The sequence below is a fragment of the Salvelinus alpinus genome, chromosome 22, assembly GCF_045679555.1.
Source record: "Salvelinus alpinus chromosome 22, SLU_Salpinus.1, whole genome shotgun sequence".
Classification (NCBI taxonomy): domain Eukaryota; kingdom Metazoa; phylum Chordata; class Actinopteri; order Salmoniformes; family Salmonidae; genus Salvelinus; species Salvelinus alpinus.
The window spans coordinates 28,200,355-28,220,676 of record NC_092107.1 but is presented as its reverse complement, the minus strand read 5'-3'; the positions used below and the strand labels follow the sequence as shown (position 1 = coordinate 28,220,676).

Sequence of the window (20,322 nt, the reverse complement as noted above, 5' to 3'; positions counted from 1 at the left end):
AAAAAGAACAAAGGGGATATGCAGAAATAAATGTTGATTCAATGACGTTACCGTGTATGTGGATACATTATAGAGGGCTGTAAATATCAAGGGATGAATTAACATTCTTTCGCTTCCTCCAATTGTGTCCACTTCCTGTCTCTCAATCTCCTAACAGCGTCACTTCCTGTCCTTGTTGAGTGTCTTCATTGCCAACTACGTCAATCTTTTAACAGACCTCCTAAAGAATCAATCTCTCTCTCTCTCGCTCTCGCTCTCTCTCGACCTTATTGTACCAGTAGATGGCAGTACATTCTCACAAAACAGTTGGAACAAGAGCACAGAATAACAGTAATACAAACATATGTTACAACAATCGTCCCCAAACATTGGGAGCAGAGTCTCCAAAATAGGACAGGGAGAGACTGCCTATGTCAATACAAATCATGTTTTCATACATCTTTGCATGACGAGATATGTAAATATAATGAAACAACAATGCGTTTTGATCAACTTAGTTGAGGGTAGCGGGCACGAGTGCCACGAAGGACCAGTTTCTTTCTAATCACCTGAAATCTAGGCAACTTGGCCCGAGGGCTCTGTTCTATAGAGCCAATCGGTGTGAATGTGATTAGAATTTCATTAAACACAGCAAGTTGCCTGATGCCAGAACCCTCTGGGTGAGTTGCATTGGGCTTTGAGAGTGGATGAAAACATATTTGAATTCTGTCCGCATGTGCCTCCCTTACAGAGCATTAAAGTATTCCCAGAGTTAAGGCTCCTCCTCCTCCTCTCCTGCCCATGTAGGGAGATTTTTCCCCAGCTGTTTTGGAGAGGGGCGCTTTCCTATGGGAAACACTGGGAGGGCAGATCACAGCATGCCAGTCAGAGCTTCATCTCAACACAGAAATTTAACAAAAACCTGGTTATTCTCTGCGCTCTGCCAACTACTCGGGTTCCCACCATAGTTCTCTCCCCCAACCTGTATACTGGCAAATCACATACATAGAGAACATTTAATGAACATGTGCTGTGATCTTTGTATTTGGTGATAGTTAAGCCAGGGTTATTGTGATAATCGGTGTCCCCTTGAGCAGGGCACTTAACCCTAAACCTTAACCCTGCACCATTGAGAGCATCTTGACTGGCTGCATCAACGCTTGGTATGGCAAATACTACAGAGGGTAATACGTACAGCCCAGTACACACACTGGGCCCGAGCTCCCTGACATCCAGGACCTCTATACCAGGTGGTGTCAGAGGAAGGCCCTAAAAATTGTATCCAGCCACCCAAGTCATAGACTGTTCTCTCTGCTACAGTACAGCAAGCGGTACCGATGCACCAAGTCTGGAACCAACAGGACCTAGGACCCCCAACCAGCCACCTCTTCCCTCCATTTTATTGCCCAAGACGAGTGAACAATCTTGGCCAATAGAATCACTTGATAATAAAATTGATTACCTTCCTATCATGGATTTGCCACCAACAGGGCTCTCGTAACTGCAATATTCTCTGCTTTTCTGAAACATGGCTTTCGGCCAAGATACCCCCCATGGCTATCCAACTTGATGGATTCTTCATTCACTGAGTGGACAGGACAGTGAAGTCTGGAAAATCGAGAGTGGGAGGGGTTTGCCTCTTCATCAACAACAAATGGTGTGCCGACTCGAGCGCAGTGGAAGTCTTGACCCATCATTCACCCGTCTTGGACTACCTGATGGTCAAATGCCGACCCATCTACCTCCTGAGGGAGTTCTCAGATATTATTGTGACTGTTGTATACATTCTATCTCAGGACAAGAAAAATAACAAGCTGGCACTTAACAAACTGTATGAGGCTATAAACAAGCAGTAAAACTTGCACCCGGAGGCTGCTTTCCTTGTTGACACGTGATGCCCAACTTCCATTTACATTTACATTTTAGTCAATTAGCAGACGCTCTTATCCAGAGCGACTTACAGTAGAGTGCATACATTTTATTACATTTTTACATACTGAGACAAGGATATCCCTACCGGCCAAACCCTCCCTAACCCGGACGACGCTATGCCAATTGTGCGTCGCCCCACGGATCTCCCGGTTGCGGCCGGCTGCGACAGAGCCTGGGCGCGAACCCAGCCCAGCCTGGGCGCGAACCCAGAGACTCTGGTGGCGCAGCTAGCACTGCGATGCAGTGCCCTAGACCACTGCGCCACCCGGGAGACCATCAACATGTCTCCTTTGCTACCAGGGGCGAAAAAGTCCTAGACCACTGTTACTCTACCCACAAGCAAGCATACAAGGCCCTCCTTGTCCCCCATTCAGCAAATCAGATCATGACTCTGTACTCCTGCTTCCTGTTACAAGCAGAAGCTCAAACAGGAAGTACTCGTTGCGTTGAGAAATGGTCATCAGAATCAGAGATTATGCTACAGGACTGCTTTGCTAGCGTTGAATGGAATATGTTCCGAGACTCCACCGATAGCATTGATGAGCTAACCACCTCCGTCACCGGCTTCATTAGGAAATGCATCCGCAATGTTGTCCCCACAATAAAGATACGCTGCTTCCCCAATAGACAGCCCTGGATTAACAGAGGTTGGCACTAAAGTACAGGGCTGCCACACACAGGGCTATTGTAGACAACCCTGAGGCTACGGCTGAGGACAGGAACAAGTACAAGAAATCCCGATACGACCTCCGCAGTCATCAAACGATCAAAACGACAATATAGGAATAAGGTGGAATCATATTACACAGGCTTCAACGCATACGGCGGGGGTTACAGTCCATTAATCAGGTCAACATTTGCAATGCCGTGGAACCGAATGATATTCCAGGGCAAGATCTCAGAGCATGCTCAGACAGCTGGCAGGTCATTTTCAACCTCTCCTTGTCCCAGTCTGTAATCCCCACATTTTAAAATGACTACCATATTTTCTGTTCCCAAGAACTCTAAGGCAACATGCCAGAATGACTACCGCCCTGTAGCACTCACATCAGCAATCATTAAGTGTTTTGAAAGGGTGGTTATGGCACACATCAACTCCATCATCCCAGACACCAAGGACCCACCCCAATTTGCATACCTCCTCAACAGGTCCATAGACGACACAATCTCAAATGCTCTCCACACTGCCCTCAGCCACCTAGACAAGAGGAATACCTATCTGAGAATGCTGTTCATTGACTACAGCTCAGCGTTCAACAGCGTTGTCGCCTCCAATCTAGTAACCAAGCTTAGGACCCTGGGACTGAACACCTCCCTCTGCAACTGGATCCTGGACTTCCTGACGGGCCGACAACAGGTGGTGAGGGTAGAAGACATCACCTCCGCCACCCTGACTCTCAACACCGGGGCTCCACAAGGGTGTGTGCTTAGTCCACTTTTGTACATCCTGTTCACCCACTACTGTGTGGCTACGCATGACTCAAACACCATCATTAAGTATGCCAACGAAACAATGGTGGTAGGCCTGATCACTGACGACGGTGAGACAGCCTATAGGGAAGAGGTCAGAGACCTGACAGTGTGGTACCAGGACAACAATGTCTCCCTCAACGTGAGCAAGACAAAATAGCTGATCGTGGACCACAGGAAAAGGAGGGCTGAGCACACCCCCATTCACATTGATGGAGCTATAGTGGAGTTGGTCGAGAGCTTCCAGTTCCTCGGTGTCCAAATCCCTAAGGTCTTAAAATGGTCCAAACACACCAACACAGTCGTGAAGAGGGCAAGACAATGCCTATTCTCCCTCAGGAGGCTGAAAATGTTTGGCATGGGACCTCAGATCCTCAAAAAGTTATACAGTTGCACTATTGAGAGCATCCTGACTGGTTGCATCACCGCTTGGTATGGCAACTGCTCGGCATCCGACTACAGGGCACTACAGAGGGTAATGAGTTTTTTTGTGCTTGCCAGTTAGCTCTAGTTACATGTCTATAGTTAGTTAGCAGTCTATGGTTAGCTAGCTGTTAGCAGCCAACGGCTAGCAGTTTCTTACTGGTGATAAAAACAGATGATTGCCATAATTTCTTCGAGACAATACTGAATTATTTAATGTAACAAATTGAACCTTGTAAACAATTTGTGGTAATTCATGGTACAAAGTTCAAAAGGCACTTGCACATCTGAGCAATCTTATTTGCAGGTGCATGGCAACAATTGAACAAGATGAAGGAAAAAGGAAACCGCACACTGCTCTTGATAGTATCACCGATATTTAATAAGCTTACGTATCAGCCACACGGCCTTCGTCAGAGCTTTTGTGATTTTTTGAAATTTGCACCCTTATGTAGACCTGGCCCCACCCACATCCGTTCTACACATCGAAGGGGGTTGGAGGCAAATGAAAAACAAATAAGTGCTACCAAATATAACAATATGCATTTCATAAATATTACAAAAGTGTATAAATAAGGCGTATTGAACACGTCTGTAAAATCTCAATGAGGACATAGCAAGTTTTCATTAGTCATTGGGTACATCGTACGACAAACGTCAGAATAATCTACAATAGACACATATTTCATGTTCAAATTCACAACATAACATACATAGGCATTTCATCATTAAGTCCTTTAGGAAATAATGTCTGGAGGGTGAAAATCCAAAAACATTCTCTTTTACGCAGAGTATTATTAATATCTCCTCCCCTGTCTGATATCTTAACTTTCTCTATGCCACAAAATCTAAAGGTGGAAATGTCATTGAAATGTACAGCGACTGGATAATCCCTGTCGTTTCTCCTGATTGAACTTTTATGTTCACTAATTCTCTGTTTGAGAGAGCTGGTGGTTTTACCGACATCACAGAGCCCACATGGACATTTAATCATGTAAATAACATGGGTGGTGGAACACGTAATAATGTCATTTATTTGGAACCGTTTTCCTGTGTGTGGGTGGCAGAAATATTCACACTTCATCATATTGTTGCACTATGCGCATCCTCTGCATTTATAGCTACCATTTGGTAGAGGGCGTAAAAGAGCCTGGCTGATTTTCTTCTTATTATTATTTTTTTGTGGCTGGCAGTTGGCATGAACCAATTTATCGCGTAAATTGCGACCTCTCCTCAATACGTGGTCGATGTTTAAATTCAGCCGGCAATACTGGGTCCGATGATAAAATATGTCAGTGTTTCTTGACCACACCTCCCATTTTTCGCGAATTCAAAGTATATGTAGTTGTGAACATTACGGTGTGTTCTTTAGCTTTAGCGGGTCTTTTTTTGTAGCAGTTCATCTCGTGTTTTTTCCAATGCCAAATGATGAGCTTCATCCACACATTGTGACGAATAGCCTCTTCTTAGAAACCTCATGCGCCGCTCCGATGCTTTTTCTAGATAATCCTCTGTGGAGTGGCATATACCGCCCCGTCTAAAAAATTGGCTTCTTGGTAGTCCTCTTTTTAATGGCTCAGGGTGGAAGCTGTCACCCTGTAATATAGGATTTCTGTCCGTTTCTTTTATATACAGAGTTGTAAACAGGGTTCCATTTGATTTCTCAATCCACATATCGAGATAATGAACACGTTGAGTGTCACGTTCAATAGTGGTAATGGTAATTCATGGTAACCTCAAAAACAATTCATTTAGACTCGCCGTTTATTTGAAACAGGGGTTTATTTGCTGAAATGTGTGCCGTTGCCCCACAGAAGTTAAAAGACGACCTGGAACGCGGCCACTCTGTCAAACACCATGCAGAAAGAAGTCATTTGCGTCGCTCTTGAGAATACACGGAACCCACTGTGTGCTCATTGAAGCGACAGAGCTAAGAAAGTAAAGGTCGTAGATGAACTGTTCTATTAGTTCGCTGTTCAAACTCGACTAAACCTATCAAGCCGTGCCAACGACGAGGAATGGATATTGTGCCAGTCAAAGGTGGAAAGATGGTTCAAAGTAAATAACTTTCGGACGGGGACAGTGAAGGTGGCGCAGCGATGGACAAGGATGCACTCCACCAGTGCGAACTCATCCAGAATATGATCGAGATCTCCATATCTAGTTTACAAGGACTCCGAACCAAATGCGCTGCATTGAGCGACCTCACTCAGCAAGAAATACGCACTTTGGAGGTACAGTATGGGTAGCATAGGCATAACATACACTTTGACTGCTATCATAATAAAGTTCAGCTTGTTGGTGAGTGTGTGTGTGTGTGTGTGTTTGCGTGCGTGTGTGCGAGGGAGGGAGAGTGAGTGATGGTGGAACATGTACATGTTTGATGTGTGTTGTTCTCATGATATAGGCTACTAGATTGTTTTTTTATATAGAAAACAATAGAATAGACATTGCAAGCTCCACATTCTTAAAATAAATACAAATAATACAGTAATCTCGTGCATGTAGGCCTGGCCTACAGATGAACTGTCCTTGATGTGCTGTAGGCCTATAGTAGGTATATTGTATTTAGGTTCAACTTCCTTGTTCCTTCCATGCCCATAATCAATAACAGTTTAACAATCAAAGTTTCAATCAATGTGTTAAAGCAGTTTATTACAGATTATAAACGTATAATTAACAGTTTATGAATTTATAGAACTGTAAGACAGAAACACATTGATGAAAGGAAATGGGGTACAATGAAGGATATGCCTGGCTGTCATCAGACAAAGTCTGTGTGATATTCTCACACATCTGTCCCCCTCAATGAATCCTGTCAGTTTCACTTCTCCCTCAAGTCAGTCTGTCTCTCAAGCAACCAACAATGCACATCTCTACTCCTCACTAAAGGAACGTTGAGCTACTTCCACTGCGATCCATTCACATTGTTAATCAACTGGGTATTACAAACGGAGCAACGTCCTTATAATGTAAAGCCCTTTAGGATCATGCATACTGTACATGGAGATGCCAACTATCATTATCATTGTAAGTTATTTTGTACATAATGTTTCTGCCACCGTATCTTATGACCGAAAAGAGCTTCTAGATATCAGGACAGCGATTACTCACCCCATACTGGAGGAATACTTTTTCTTCAACGAGTCGGACAGGAAGATTTTACTTCAGACGCCCGACAAGGCCCTCAGATTACACGAGAGGGTAATCTACCTTTACCATCAGTCCTATTAGCCAACGAACAATCAATTGATGATAAAATAGACAAACTACGATCATGTATATCCCACCAACGGGACATTAAAAACTGTAATATCTTATGTTTCACCAAGTTGTGGCTGAACGACGACATTAATAACATACAGCTGGCGGGTTTTAAGCTTTTTCGGCAGGATAGAACAGCGGCCTCTGGTAAGATAAGGGGTGGCGGTCTATGTATATTTGTAAACAACAGCTGGTGCACGAAATCTAAGGAAGTCTCAAGGTTTTGCTTGCTTGAGGTAGAGTATCTCATGATGATAAGCTGTAGACCACACTATTTACTAAGAGAGTTTTCATCTGTATTTTTCGTAGCTGTCTACATACCACCACAAACAGATGCTGGCACTAAGTCCTCACTCAATGAGCTGTATAAGACCATAAGTAAACAGGAAAACGCTCACCCAGAGGCGGCACTTCTAGTGACCAGGGACTTTAATGCAGGAAAATTCAAATCTGTTTTACCTCATTTCTACCAGCATGTTAAATGTGCAACCAGAGGGAAAAAAACTCTAGACCACCTTTACTCCACACACAGAGATGTGTACAAAGCTCTCCCTCGCCCTCCATTTGGCAAATCTGACCATAATTCTATCCTCCTGATTCCTGCTTACAAGCAAAAACTAAAGCAGGAAGTACCAGTGACTCAGTCAACAAGAAAGTGGTGAGATGAAGCAGATGCTAAGCTACAGGACTGTTTTGCTAGCACAGACTGGAATATGTTCCGGGATTCTTCCAATGGCATTGAGGAGTACACCACATCAGTCACTGGCTTCATCAATAAGTGCATTGATGACGTCGTCCCCACAGTGACCATACGTACATAACCCAACCAGAAGCCATGAATTACAAGCGACATCCGCACTGAGCTAAAGGGTAGAGCTACTGCTTTCAAGGAGCGGGACTCTAACCCGGAAGCTTATAAGAAATCTCATGCCTTCTGACGAACCATCAAACAGGCAAAGTGTCAATACAGGAGTAAGATTGAATCGTACTTCACTGGCACCGACGCTCGTCGGATGTGGCAGTGTTTACAAACTATTACAGACTACAAAGGGAAGCACAGCCGCGAGCTGCTCAGTTACACGAGCCTACCAGATGAGCTAAATTACTTCTATGCTCGCTTCGAGGCAAGCAACACTGAAGTATGCATGATAGCATCAGTTGTTCTGGATGACTGTGTGATCACGCTTTCCGTAGTCGATGTGAGTAAGACCTTTAAATAGGCCAACATTCACAAGGCCGCAGGGCCAGATGGTTACCAGGAAAAGGAGGACCGAGCACACCCCCATTCTCATCGACGGGCCTGTAGTGGAGCAGGTTGAGAGCTTCAAGTTCCTTGGTGTCCACATCACCAACAAACTAACATGGTTAGGCGTTTAACTAGCTGTCTTAGGCGTTTCACAGTACGGACATTGCAATTTATTTCCCTGGCCACTTCTGCAGTCCTCATGCCTCCTTGCAACATGCCTAAGGCACATTCACGCAGATGAGCAGGGACCCTGGGCATCTTTCTTTTGGCGTATTTCAGAGTCAGTAGAAAGGCCTCTTTCGTGTCCTAAGATTTCATAACTGTGACCTTAATTGCCTACCGTCTGTAAGTGTCTTAACAACCTTTCCACAGGTGCTTGTTCATGAATTGTTTATGGTTCATTGAACAAGCATGGGAACAGTGTTTAAACCCTTTACAATGAAGATTTGTGAAGTTATTTGGATTTTTACGAATTATCTTTGAAAGACAGGGTCCTGAAAAAGGGACGCTTCTTTCTTTGCTGAGTTTCTCACCTCAATTACCTTGACTAACCGGTGCCCCTGCACATTGACTCTGTACCGGTACCCCCTGTATGTAGCCTCGCTATTGTTATTTTACTGCTGCTCTTTAATTATTTGTTACTTTTATTTATTTGGGGTATTTTTTTTCTTAAAACTGTATTGTTGGTTAAGGGCTTGTAAGTAAGCATTTCACTGTAACCTGTTATATTCGGTGCATGTGACAAATACATTTTGATTTGATAACATCACCTATTCTGTACAGGTCATATCAGGTACAGTACCACTAAACTGGCCTACTAGCCTCTCTCCCAGTGTTCTCAATCTCCCATGGGATTGTTAAATTCAAAGCGCTGGAGAAGGCCGTCTGATCTGGATTTCTCATCGCTATTAATGTAGCAGCATCTAAATTTGGACTTCTCTCCCTCCCACACATTCTCAGTGCGGGCTGTTGAAAGCTAAAGATAGAGTGAGAAACAGTGGGAGGAGAGGAAGGAAGGGGAGAAAAAGGGGAATGAGGAAAGAAGGGAGGAATATATGAAGAAGGAGATATCCAACATGGCTGTCTCTTATTACAGCTGAATATCAAGGGGCTTTCTTTGAGACTGGACTGGGGGAACCAGGGAACCAGCAGACAACAACATGGTTACGAACAAAAGAGGCAGCCTAAGCCACTGCCAGGCCTTTCTGTCTTTCTCTGTATTTGTCTGTCTCTTTCCTCTCCCTCCCTTCTCCCCCCCCCCTCTCTTTCACTCCTTTTCTCTCTTTCTCTGTATTTGTCTGTGTCTCTTTCCTCTCCCTCCCTCCTCTCTCCCTTCTCCCCCCCTCTCTCTCTTTCACTCCCTTTCTCTCTTTTTATTCTCTACCCCCCCTTTCATCTCTAACCCACAATAGGCCAGTCTGTCTGTATAGGGTGGTCAGGCCTGAGCTAAGTGGCTGCATGGGGAGTTGGGTTACTCAGGTCTGTCCATGTAAACGGCCTGTATTGTGTATACATTGGATATTGGAGATGAGCAGCACTGTTCTACACTGTTATTGTCATAAAGAGATGGATAAAGGACTCTGACCACAAGGGGCAGATATTATGTCCGTCAGGACAGGTGTGTGGGGGGTTGGGATGGGCTAGACTTGAGCGTTGCTGGACACCAGAATTGGAGAGATGTTTGGTGCTGCCTGAAACATGGATCTTATGTAATTGCAGAAGTGGTGTTGTCTTTCCGACTGGTTTTCAACTTCCTCATATTAGCTGTACTGCAATTGCACAATAATAAGGTCATTCTTGTGTGAAGAGGATCATTCTTGTGTACAAGATTCTCTTTGAATAGTTTGAACCAAAACACTGTCTTAGAGGATTGAGCTGTGCAGCTCGTAAACCAGGGAAGTAACTTTTTTTAAATCATGTCATTGGTCTCGTAAACTGAAGTCGCTGTCCTTGTAAACTTCACAGGCCTGTGATGTTGAATGTATAGCGAGGTTAATCCTGGGTGCTACTTAGGGCTGTTATGGTGACCATATTACCACCACACCAGCAGTCACTAGTCATGACCGCAGTCAAATTCCACGTGACCGTTTAGTCATTGTAACTAGGCTTCTCCAAAACTGTGCACTGGCTGATGGTCATTAGTAGCCTACCAAACTAACTGCCAGTCGCTAATGGCCTGATACTCAGGGCTCTATTGTCCCTCTAATCACTCTGACATCAATGCAAATGCAATCGAAAAAATCTAATCAAACACTTCATGAGAGCACATGTTGCGCAACATTTCTATAAGCTATGCAATAGGGTGGGAAAACAGAGATTGGATGGCCTCTGTTAAAAAAGGGAGGATCCCATCAGCTTTCTATAGGCTAGGCCTAATATATTTATTCCTCAACTTTTCTAATATTAATAAGCGCATTGCTTCGCTTTACAACCGGAGTAGCCTAACTGGCTAGCATGAAAATGAACCCCGGGAAAAGTGTCCTCCATGTGCTGATTAAGTGCATACGTATGACATGTATTTTTGCCCCCTGCTTCTGTTCCGACAGGTACATGTTAATGGCCTATTCTCAATCTGACATATACAGTGCATTTGGAAAGTATTCAGACCCCTTGACTTTTTCCACATTTTGTTACGTTACAGCCATATTCTAAAATGGATCAAATAAAAAAATGTACTTCCTCAATCTACACACAATACCCCATAATGACAAAGCAAAAACTGTTTTTTAGAAATTGTAAAAACAGAAATACCTAATTTACATAGGTGTTCAGACCCTTTGCTATGAGACTCGAAATTGAGCTCAGGTGCATCATTTTTCCATTGATCATCCTTGAGATGTTTCTACAACTTGATTGTTGTCCACTTGTGGTAAATTCAATTGATTGGACATGATTTGGAATGGCACACACCTGTCTATATAAGGTCCCACAGTTGACAGTGCATGTCAGAGCAAAAACCAAGCCATGTGGTCGAAGGAATTGCCTGTATAGCTCCGAGACAGGATTGTGTCGAGGCACAGATCTGGGGAAGGGTACCAAAAAATGTCTGCAGCATTGAAGGTCCCCAAGAACACAGTGGCCTCCATCATTCTTAAATGTAAGAAGTTTGGAACCACCAAGACTCTTCTTAGAACTGGTCACCTGGTCGGGGAGGTGACCTTGGGGGGGGGCTGCCATAATCGACATCCACGTCTTCGGCACCCGGGGAACAGTGGGTTAACTGCTTGCTCAGGGGCAGAACGACAGATTTTTATCATGTCAGCTCGGGGATTCGATCCAGCAACCTTTTGGTTACTGGCCCAACGCTCTAACCGCTACCACCCCAACCCGCTTGGAGTTTGCCAAAAGGCATCTAAAGGAATCTCAGAACATGAGAAACAAGATTCTCTGGTCTGATGAAACCAAGATGTAACTCTTTGGCCTGAATGCCAAGCCTCACATCTGGAGGAAACCTAGCACCATCCCTACGGTGAAGCATGGTGGTGGCAGCATCATGCTGTGGGGATGTTTTTCAGCGGCAGGTACTGGGAGACTAGTCAGGATCGAGGGAAAGATGAACGGAGCAAAGTACAGTGAGATCATTGATGAAAACCTGCTCCAGAGTGCTCAGGACTTCAGACTGGGGTGAAGGTTCACCTTTCAAGAGGACAATGACCCTAAGCACATAGCCAAGACAATGCAGGAGTGGCTTTGGGACAAGTTTCTGAATGTCCTTGAGTTGCCCAACCAGAGCCCGGACTTAAACTCGATCGAACATCTCTGGAGAGACCTGAAAATAGCTGTGCAGTGATGCTCCCCATCTAACCTGACAGAGCTTGAGAGGATCTGCAGAGAAGAATGGGAGAAACTCCCCAAATACAGGTGTGCCAAGCTTGTAGTATCATACCCAAGAACAGTCGAGGCTGTAATCGCTGCCAAAGCTGCTTCAACAAAGTACAGAGTAAGGGGTCTGAATACTAAAGTAAATGTGATATTTACGTTTTGAATTGTTTTTAATCAATTTGCTAAAATTTGTAAAAACGTTTTTTGCTTTGTCATTGTGGGGTATTGTGTGTAGATTGATGAGGGAAAAATAAAATTTTATCAATTTTAGAATCAGGCTGTAACTGTAACGATTTTCCTCCTCCTCTTCATCTGAAGAGGAGGAGCAGGGATTTGACCAAAACGCAGCGTGGTGAAATGACATAATGAGTTTATTAAAGTAAGATGGAAAAACACGAAAACACTTTAACAAACTACAAAACAACAAACGACGTAGACTGACCTGAACATAAGAACTTACATGACACGAAGAACGCATGAAACAGGAACAGACTACATAAACCGAACGAACAAACGAAACAGTCCCGTGTGGTGCAAACAAACACAGACACAGGAGACAACCACCCACAACCAACAATGTGAAACCACCTACCTTAATATGGCTCTCAATCAGAGGAAACGTAAACCACCTGCCTCTAATTGAGAACCATATCAGGTCACCCAAAACCAACATAGAAACACATAACATAGACTGCCCACCCAAACTCACGTCCTGACCGACTAACACATAAAAATAACAGAAAACAGGTCAGGAACGTGACAGTAACGTAACAAAATGTGGGAAAAGGGGTCTGAATACTTTCTAATTGCACTGTATATTATTTAGTATACAGTACCAGTCAAATATTTGGACACACCTACTCATTCAAGGGTTTTTCTTTACTTTGACTATTTCCTACATTGTAGAATAATAGTGAAGACATCAAAACTATGAAATAACACATATAGAATCATGTAGTAACCAAAAAAGTGTTAAACAAACCAAAATATGTTTTATATTTGAGATTCTTCAAAGTAGCCTCTCTTTGCCTTGATGACAGCTTTGCACACTCTTGGCATTCTCTCAACCACCTTCATGAGCTAGTCACCTGGAATACATTTCAATTAACAGGTGTGCCTTGTAAAAAGTTAATTTGTGGAATTTCTTTCCTTCTTAATGCGTTTGAGCCAATCAGTTGTGTTGTGACAAGATAGGGGTGGTATACAGAAGATAGCCCTATTTGGTAAAAGGGCTAAATTGGTCATCAAAAAGAAAATAGGACCAAGGCACTCTTCATATAATTAATTAAAATGCCTTTATTAGTATGGCATGTTCAATAGAAACAAAGTTTAAAAAATCCGATGCGTTTCGGCTGCATGGCCTTCGTCAGGGAGTACAAAAAAATTATACAATGTGTCACGTTCGTCGTAGTGAGGAGACCAAGGCGCAGCGTGATTAGAATACATTCTTCCTTTTAATAATGAAGAACACTTAACAAACAATACAAAATAACAAAACGAACGTGACCGCTATAACACTGAGTGCAAACATGCAACATCACATAGACAATCACCCACAAACCAAACTGGCAAATGGCTACCTAAATAGGATCCCCAATCAGAGTCAATGATAAACAGCTGCCTCTGATTGGGAACCAATCTAGGCCACCATAGACCTACATAATGCCTAGACTACACACACACACCTAGACATACCCAAAACCCTAGACAAGACAAAAACACACATACCACCCTCGTCACACCCTGACCTAACCAAAATAATAAAGAAAACAAAGATAACTAAGGTCAGGGCGTGACATAATGTCCTCTTTTGAACAGCTTTTCCAATTAGCCCTAATTAGATGAGGGAGTGGTTACAAAATGTATTGGACACACCTAGTAAGCAATACTATACACATTAAAAAAGTGAAATACTGTAGCTATGTTATCATAAAAATACAACTCCAAGCTCGAAGTATCAGGACACTTAGAAAGGAAACGTTGAAAGTTTCTTCAAGTGCAGTCGCAAAAAAACATCAAGGGCTTTGATGAAACTCTCTCTCATGGGACTCCCAATCACGGCCGGTTGTGATACAGCCTGGAATCGAACCAGGGCGACGCTTCTAGCACTGAGATGCAGTGCATTAGACCGCTGCGCCACTCGGGAGCTCCTAAATGGTCAGTTCGTCCATGGCCTGCATAGTTATCAGACATGTCACCCATTGAGCATGTTTGCATGTTGCGTTTATATTTTTGTTCAGATTAGGAGGACCTGTTTCTTTGTTAACCGCTCAACACAGAATAGCTGCATGTGCACACTCCCTTGGAAATCTTTTGGAGAAAATATCCTTTCTATTTTATTCAGCTTTGTTCAATTGTATTCTTCTTACTACAAAATAATATAAAATAATGCCACAGGAATTATAAGCAAATCTAGTCTGCTAAAATAACTAGTGTAGCCCACAGACATATGGCATAGCCAGATCAGGGCCTAACATGAACACAATTTACAGTATGCTATTCTGTTCTTCTGAAATAGACTACATTTTCTTCATATCATGTTTCTTTAGACCTGCCTAAAATAAATAATGGATTTTTTTGTGATGGTGTCGGCTAAATTAAATGAATTTATTACTCTTAATTTGACTTTTTAAAATATAGATGTTCCAAACGTCTGTATCAGTGGTTTCTAGGCTATGCGTGGAAGCAAGGAGTCGCAAATAACTGCCAGCCTCAAAGTAATTGACCGTTAATTAACATAAACACGTTTAGCATGACAATCACCGGCTGACAAAATGTCATGACCGTCACATCCCTAGTGCTACTGGCACCTTATTACAGGGCCCTATGACTCCTTCAGTCTAAAGTTAAATCTACAGACTGACCACACCTAACTAACAGCCGTCATCTGATTTCCATACACTAACTAACAATGCCACGGTGGTCAGCTTCTACTCTGTAATCAGATCTGGCAACCCAGGGATGGACATGGCCCATATTATCTGCCCACATTGTCTGTTTCTAGGAAACCTGTCATTAAATAAACACTCAGTCATTAAATTACTATCATTTTGCAGAGATTTTGACTTTTGAGGCTCTTGTCACACTTTTTGGGGAAGATCATCGAAGTGCTAGTTTGATCATTTTGACGATTATCCTAAGCAGCAGCTACGGTGCAGTCAGTGGAAGAAACAGAACTACAAAATGATGGGTCGTGTAGTGTCAGGAAACTCCCATGTGGTTTTGCAAACGATCTGTCTCTCGTTCCCCTCCCCACCCCTCTTTCTCTTTGTCTTGTTCGATTTCTCCTTCCTTTCTTGACCTTTTTGCACGCTCTCTTTGTCACATCTATCACTGTTTCCTTTGCCTTAACTAAGACACACAAATGTTTTTTCCATAGATGGAAACTTACATGGAGAAGTGATGCTTACCATTTGCGTACTGTGGTATTTTTCATAACCGCAATATATAAGCGCAGCTTCAAGGAATGAACTGTGGTAGTGGTTGAGAATGATATCTTGAGAACCAGTATCGTCCCTCCCCCACACAGGCGTTGTCTGGTACTTAGAGACTAACATTCAAAGGTTGAGTACTGGCAGCCAAGGCCACCTCCTTTATTCTTTCTGTGAAAAGGCCCTTTCCTTGGGTCATTGTCACACACAATACACACAATTTAGTTACACACACTGTGGTAAAACATGTGGGCACAGATACGTGCTGCCTGTCTGCCTCGTGGTCTCCACTCAGCCTGCCCTACCCCTCGCTGCATGTGCCTGCCATGTAACAGAGCTGGGCGATGGAGAGAAAGATAGACAGTGAATAACGACGAGCGCCACAGCGGAACGAGGCCAGTCGTTGTCTGGTGCAAACCAACACCGCCTGGTTTCCTCAAGTCGCTCAGTGAAGTACATCAAATCAGCCATGGCCATTCTCTGATAGGGAGAGAGACAGGAGGTCATTCAGAGACAGTCTCCGTCAGACTGGTCTAGTGCTAATGAAACTTTAATGCTGTTCCACTAGGCCAGGCTCTCTAAAACCTACCAGGACCATCAGTGACTAATGATGGGAGCCTAAACATGAACTTAAACCTATTTACAGTTGCCCACCCTCTTAACTCACTCACCTTCAGCCCCAGCTTTTTGGTTGAAATAAGCTAAAAATCCAGCTTTGAAAAAACAAAATACTTAAAACACTGACGGAAATTCTGCAGACGTATTACTTTCAGCTTGAAAAAGTTCTAGAAGTAATACTTCTGGCTGTACAGAGGGATAAGACTAGAAGTAATGCTTGTGGCTGGAGAGAGGGATAAGACTAGAAGTAATGTTTGCTGCTGGATAGAGGGATAAGACTAGAAGTAATGTTTGCTGCTGGATAGAGGTATATGACTGGAAGTTAAGCTTGTGGCTGGACAGAGGGATAAGACTGGAAGTAATGCTTGTGGCTGGACAGAGGGATAAGACTAGAAGTAATGCTTGTGGCTGGACAGAGGGACAAGACTGGAAGTAATGCTTGTGGCTGGACAGAGGGATAAGACTATAAGTAATGCTTGTGGCTGGACAGAGGGATAAGACTAGAAGTAATGCTTGTGGCTGGACAGAGGGATAAGACTAGAAGTAATGCTTGTGGCTGGACAGAGGGATAAGACTAGAAGTAATGCTTGTGGCTGGACAGAGGGATAAGACTGGAAGTAATGCTTGTGGCTGGACAGAGGGATAAGACTAGAAGTAATGCTTGTGGCTGGACAGAGGGATAAGACTAGAAGTAATGCTTGTGGCTGGAGAGAGGGATAAGACTAGAAGTAATGCTTGTGGCTGGACAGAGGGATAAGACTGGAAGTAGTGCTTGTGGCTGGACAGAGGGATAAGACTAGAAGTAATGCTTGTGGCTGGACAGAGGGATAAGACTAGAAGTAATGCTTGTAGCTGGACAGAGGGATAAGACTAGAAGTAATGCTTGTGGCTGGACAGAGGGATAAGACTGGAAGTAATGCTTGTGGCTGGACAGAGGGATAAGACTAGAAGTAATGCTTGTGGCTGGACAGAGGGATAAGACTAGAAGTAATGCTTGTGGCTGGACAGAGGGATAAGACTAGAAGTAATGCTTGTGGCTGGACAGAGGGATAAGACTAGAAGTAATGCTTGTGGCTGGACAGAGGGATAAGACTGGAAGTAATGCTTGTGGCTGGACAGAGGGATAAGACGAGAAGTAATGCTTGTGGCTGGACAGAGGGATAAGACTAGAAGTAATGCTTGTGGCTGGACAGAGGGATAAGACTAGAAGTAATGCTTGTGGCTGGACAGAGGGATAAGACTAGAAGTAATGCTTGTGGCTGGACAGAGGGATAAGACTAGAAGTAATGCTTGTAGCTGGACAGAGGGATAAGACTAGAAGTAATGCTTGTGGCTGGACAGAGGGATAAGACTAGAAGTAATGCTTGTGGCTGGACAGAGGGATAAGACTAGAAGTAATGCTTGTGGCTGGACAGAGGGATAAGACTAGAAGTAATGCTTGTGGCTGGACAGAGGGATAAGACTGGAAGTAATGCTTGTGGCTGGACAGAGGGATAAGACTAGAAGTAATGCTTGTGGCTGGACAGAGGGACAAGACTGGAAGTAATGCTTGTGGCTGGACAGAGGGATAAGACTATAAGTAATGCTTGTGGCTGGACAGAGGGATAAGACTAGAAGTAATGCTTGTGGCTGGACAGAGGGATAAGACTAGAAGTAATGCTTGTGGCTGGACAGAGGGATAAGACTAGAAGTAATGCTTGTGGCTGGACAGAGGGATAAGACTGGAAGTAATGCTTGTGGCTGGACAGAGGGATAAGACTAGAAGTAATGCTTGTGGCTGGACAGAGGGATAAGACTAGAAGTAATGCTTGTGGCTGGAGAGAGGGATAAGACTAGAAGTAATGCTTGTGGCTGGACAGAGGGATAAGACTGGAAGTAGTGCTTGTGGCTGGACAGAGGGATAAGACTAGAAGTAATGCTTGTGGCTGGACAGAGGGATAAGACTAGAAGTAATGCTTGTAGCTGGACAGAGGGATAAGACTAGAAGTAATGCTTGTGGCTGGACAGAGGGATAAGACTGGAAGTAATGCTTGTGGCTGGACAGAGGGATAAGACTAGAAGTAATGCTTGTGGCTGGACAGAGGGATAAGACTAGAAGTAATGCTTGTGGCTGGACAGAGGGATAAGACTAGAAGTAATGCTTGTGGCTGGACAGAGGGATAAGACTAGAAGTAATGCTTGTGGCTGGACAGAGGGATAAGACTGGAAGTAATGCTTGTGGCTGGACAGAGGGATAAGACGAGAAGTAATGCTTGTGGCTGGACAGAGGGATAAGACTAGAAGTAATGCTTGTGGCTGGACAGAGGGATAAGACTAGAAGTAATGCTTGTGGCTGGACAGAGGGATAAGACTGGAAGTAATGCTTGTGGCTGGACAGAGGGATAAGACTAGAAGTAATGCTTGTGGCTGGACAGAGGGATAAGACTAGAAGTAATGCTTGTGGCTGGACAGAGGGATAAGACTAGAAGTAATGCTTGTGGCTGGACAGATGGATAAGACTGGAAGTAATGCTTGTGGCTGGACAGAGGGATAAGACTAGAAGTAATGCTTGTGGCTGGACAGAGGGATAAGACTGGAAGTAGTGCTTGTGGCTGGACAGAGGGATAAGACTAGAAGTAATGCTTGTGGCTGGACAGAGGGATAAGACTAGAAGTAATGCTTGTAGCTGGACAGAGGGATAAGACTAGAAGTAATGCTTGTGGCTGGACAGAGGGATAAGACTAGAAGTAATGCTTGTGGCTGGACAGAGGGATAAGACTAGAAGTAATGCTTGTGGCTGGACAGAGGGATAAGACTAGAAGTAATGCTTGTGGCTGGACAGAGGGATAAGACTAGAAGTAATGCTTGTGGCTGGACAGAGGGATAAGACTAGAAGTAATGCTTGTAGCTGGACAGAGGGATAAGACTAGAAGTAATGCTTGTGGCTGGACAGAGGGATAAGACTAGAAGTAATGCTTGTGGCTGGACAGAGGGATAAGACGAGAAGTAATGCTTGTGGCTGGACAGAGGGATAAGACTAGAAGTAATGCTTGTGGCTGGACAGAGGGATAAGACTAGAAGTAATGCTTGTAGCTGGACAGAGGGATAAGACTAGAAGTAATGCTTGTGGCTGGACAGAGGGATAAGACTAGAAGTAATGCTTGTGGCTGGACAGAGGGATAAGACTAGAAGTAATGCTTGTGGCTGGACAGAGGGATAAGACTAGAAGTAATGCTTGTGGCTGGACAGAGGGATAAGACTGGAAGTAATGCTTGTGGCTGGACAGAGGGATAAGACTAGAAGTAATGCTTGTGGCTGGACAGAGGGATAAGACTAGAAGTAATGCTTGTGGCTGGACAGAGGGATAAGACTAGAAGTAATGCGTGTGGCTGGACAGAGGGATAAGACTGGAAGTAATGCTTGTGGCTGGACAGAGGGATAAGACTAGAAGTAATGCTTGTGGCTGGACAGAGGGATAAGACTAGAAGTAATGCTTGTGGCTGGACAGAGGGATAAGACTAGAAGTAATGCTTGTGGCTGGACAGAGGGATAAGACTAGAAGTAATGCTTGTGGCTGGACAGAGGGATAAGACTAGAAGTAATGCTTGTGGCTGGACAGAGGGATAAGACTAGAAGTAATGCTTGTGGCTGGACAGAGGGATAAGACTAGAAGTAATGCTTGTGGCTGGACAGAGGGATAAGAGGTATATGTGAGTCCAGTTCAGTCCACTGGTTGCCAGGTAAAAGCTTGCTTTCTGGGATCTGGTGTCCGAAGGTAAGGTGGACAACTTGACTCTGCTATAATCTAACTCAAGGATGGGCAACCGGCCCCCCCCCTTTTGAAGGCCCCCGTATTAATCCCACCACTGCATCCCTCATAATAAAATCAGATTTTCTGTGGCCCCTAACCCCATCAAAGTTGTCCATCCCTGCTCTAACTGATCTCTCTAGTCCTCTCTGTGACCCCAGCCAAGCATCTCCCATAATCTCATTTTTTACATAAACGTGTTCCGCTGTCTGTGGCTGCAGGGTTTCCATGGTGCTCGGTTGTCATGGCAGTGGCACAAGCCGACGCCCCCATGAGAAAGGCTGCTCGGTGTTCCTCTGAGTTTGTATGTAATGAGGACTATTTGCTGTTTGCTGTTCTGAGAGGAGAAC

General features: G+C 44.0%; 1 protein-coding gene across 1 annotated transcript in view; it reads left to right on the top strand.

The window, feature by feature from the left end:
- Nucleotides 1-5,001: 5,001 nt before the first annotated feature.
- Nucleotides 5,002-20,322, top strand: part of LOC139549347 (kinase suppressor of Ras 1-like) — a 58,690-nt gene continuing 43,369 nt past the window's right edge. The window contains exon 1 of the mRNA XM_071359749.1: nt 5,002-6,038. Coding sequence (XP_071215850.1) covers nt 5,904-6,038 — 135 coding nt within the window. The 5' untranslated portion in view covers nt 5,002-5,903. The remainder of the gene's footprint in view (nt 6,039-20,322) is intronic.